The sequence below is a fragment of the Wasmannia auropunctata genome, unplaced genomic scaffold (assembly GCF_000956235.1).
Source record: "Wasmannia auropunctata unplaced genomic scaffold, wasmannia.A_1.0 LD336074.1, whole genome shotgun sequence".
Taxonomy (NCBI): Eukaryota; Metazoa; Arthropoda; class Insecta; order Hymenoptera; family Formicidae; genus Wasmannia; species Wasmannia auropunctata.
Window position 1 is genome coordinate 4,402,982 of NW_012026816.1, and position 1,625 is coordinate 4,404,606.

Genomic DNA, 1,625 nt, shown 5'->3' on the forward strand with positions numbered 1-1,625 from the left:
TTTTCCGAGACACGATCTTGTCGTACGATCGTGAAACGCGCGAATTGCGAGTCTATGTCACGTCGAGTACGCTGCATTGTTGCGCGTCTCAAGTATTCCCGTCTATTATCATATTTCTGTTTGTATTTTCGAATGTAATATTCGTCCGCTTAATACACTTGTTATTTTTATTGTTAATTATTACTGTCATTTCTTTCAGCCTATTCTCGCTCCCCCGAACCTTGACCGTTTTCCTTCGAATCACCCCCTTTACCATTATCGTAACTGAGCAACCGGTTACCGCCGTCCTTGTCCGACCGCTGTATTGAAGTTGCACCTGACCGCGTGATTAACTAATCTTCTTTTGAGTCATTAGATTTCCGAACACCGAGATTTTCAGTAGAGAGGCACTCTCTATAACGTGCCTGGCGCCCAATTTTTGTTCCCGTTTTCGATAGGCGAGATGCCTGAGTTACGGTTAATCGCGCATTAGATTTCCTTTTATCGTTTTCGCGGAATTACGCGGGTCGGACGAGCGACGAAGTTGCACCACGCTCGTGAGTGCGGTCGCACTACTAAACGATGCAAGCGATGATTTTCTTCTTTTAGACTAAGTAATTCAGTTTGCAGATCGTCTTTTTCTTTAGTCAAAAGTTTTATTTTAATTTCTAAATTTGATTGCGCTTCTTGTGTGAGAGATGATACATTCTTTTCTTGATCGGTTGATTTTACCTTTTTTACAGCAGCCATGATCGATACTTGATTATCACGAATGCTCTTTTTTTTATTTTTTGCATCTTCTTTTTTTTTGTTCACGACTTCCTAGTATGCAGAATATTTAATTAATTTAAATTTAACTGATACAGATTGAATATGTTGCTTCATTATAACATAGAAAAACATTCTTAATGCGAATAATAATAATTCAAAAATGGAATAAAGAAAAATTTTCAACGTACATCTTTCGTTTTATTTGTAGTGAAGCATTTATCGTTTGCTGGAAATCTCTTGCAATGTTGTTGCTTGTCACTCTTCGTCGGTGTCATCGTATCATATTTATCAATATTATCACGACACACACACATGTCACTCCAACTTATCAATGTATTACATATTTTAACACACACGTTATATAGCATAATTATTAAAAGAAATTGAAATTGGCATTCGGAGATGATAATCAAACGTTGAAACGCAGGACCAAAATGCAGCAACTCTTGAGTAAACTTTTGTAGCATTTTGAGTGTCTCAAATAATGTTGAGTATTGATGTTTATAAAAATATTATCACTCTTAACCTAATGTAACTTGTAACTCTAAAAATACCAGAAAACTTTACTCAAATACTACGCTTCGACATTCAGCTGCCAATTTCGGATTATAATTATAAAATGAAATATTTGAAATTTTTAACAACACACATATATACACGAGCATCGAAATAATACAACAATACGCAATTAATACAATTCTCCAGGCACTGGCAGTAGTCGAAAATTGTATAAATTGTATAAAATTTAATAGAGCATTTTCGTTGCTGATATATATATAAATCCATCAAGTGCAATTAAGTAAACTAAATAAATTTTTCTATATTACGTCAAGATTTTAAGAAAACTGCATCTTCAACAAAAACATTTCTAACCT

General features: G+C 34.6%; 1 protein-coding gene across 1 annotated transcript in view; it reads right to left on the minus strand.

Annotated features, from left to right (window-relative positions):
• LOC105449788 overlaps positions 1 to 1,281 on the minus strand; it is a 5,957-nt gene extending 4,676 nt beyond the window's left edge. Inside the window, exons 1-2 of the mRNA XM_011689172.1 lie at positions 939 to 1,281; positions 530 to 801 (exon numbers count right to left, since the gene is read on the minus strand). Coding sequence (XP_011687474.1) covers positions 530 to 801; positions 939 to 1,217 — 551 coding nt within the window. The 5' untranslated portion in view covers positions 1,218 to 1,281. The remainder of the gene's footprint in view (positions 1 to 529; positions 802 to 938) is intronic.
• Between the last annotated feature and the right edge of the window lie 344 nt (positions 1,282 to 1,625).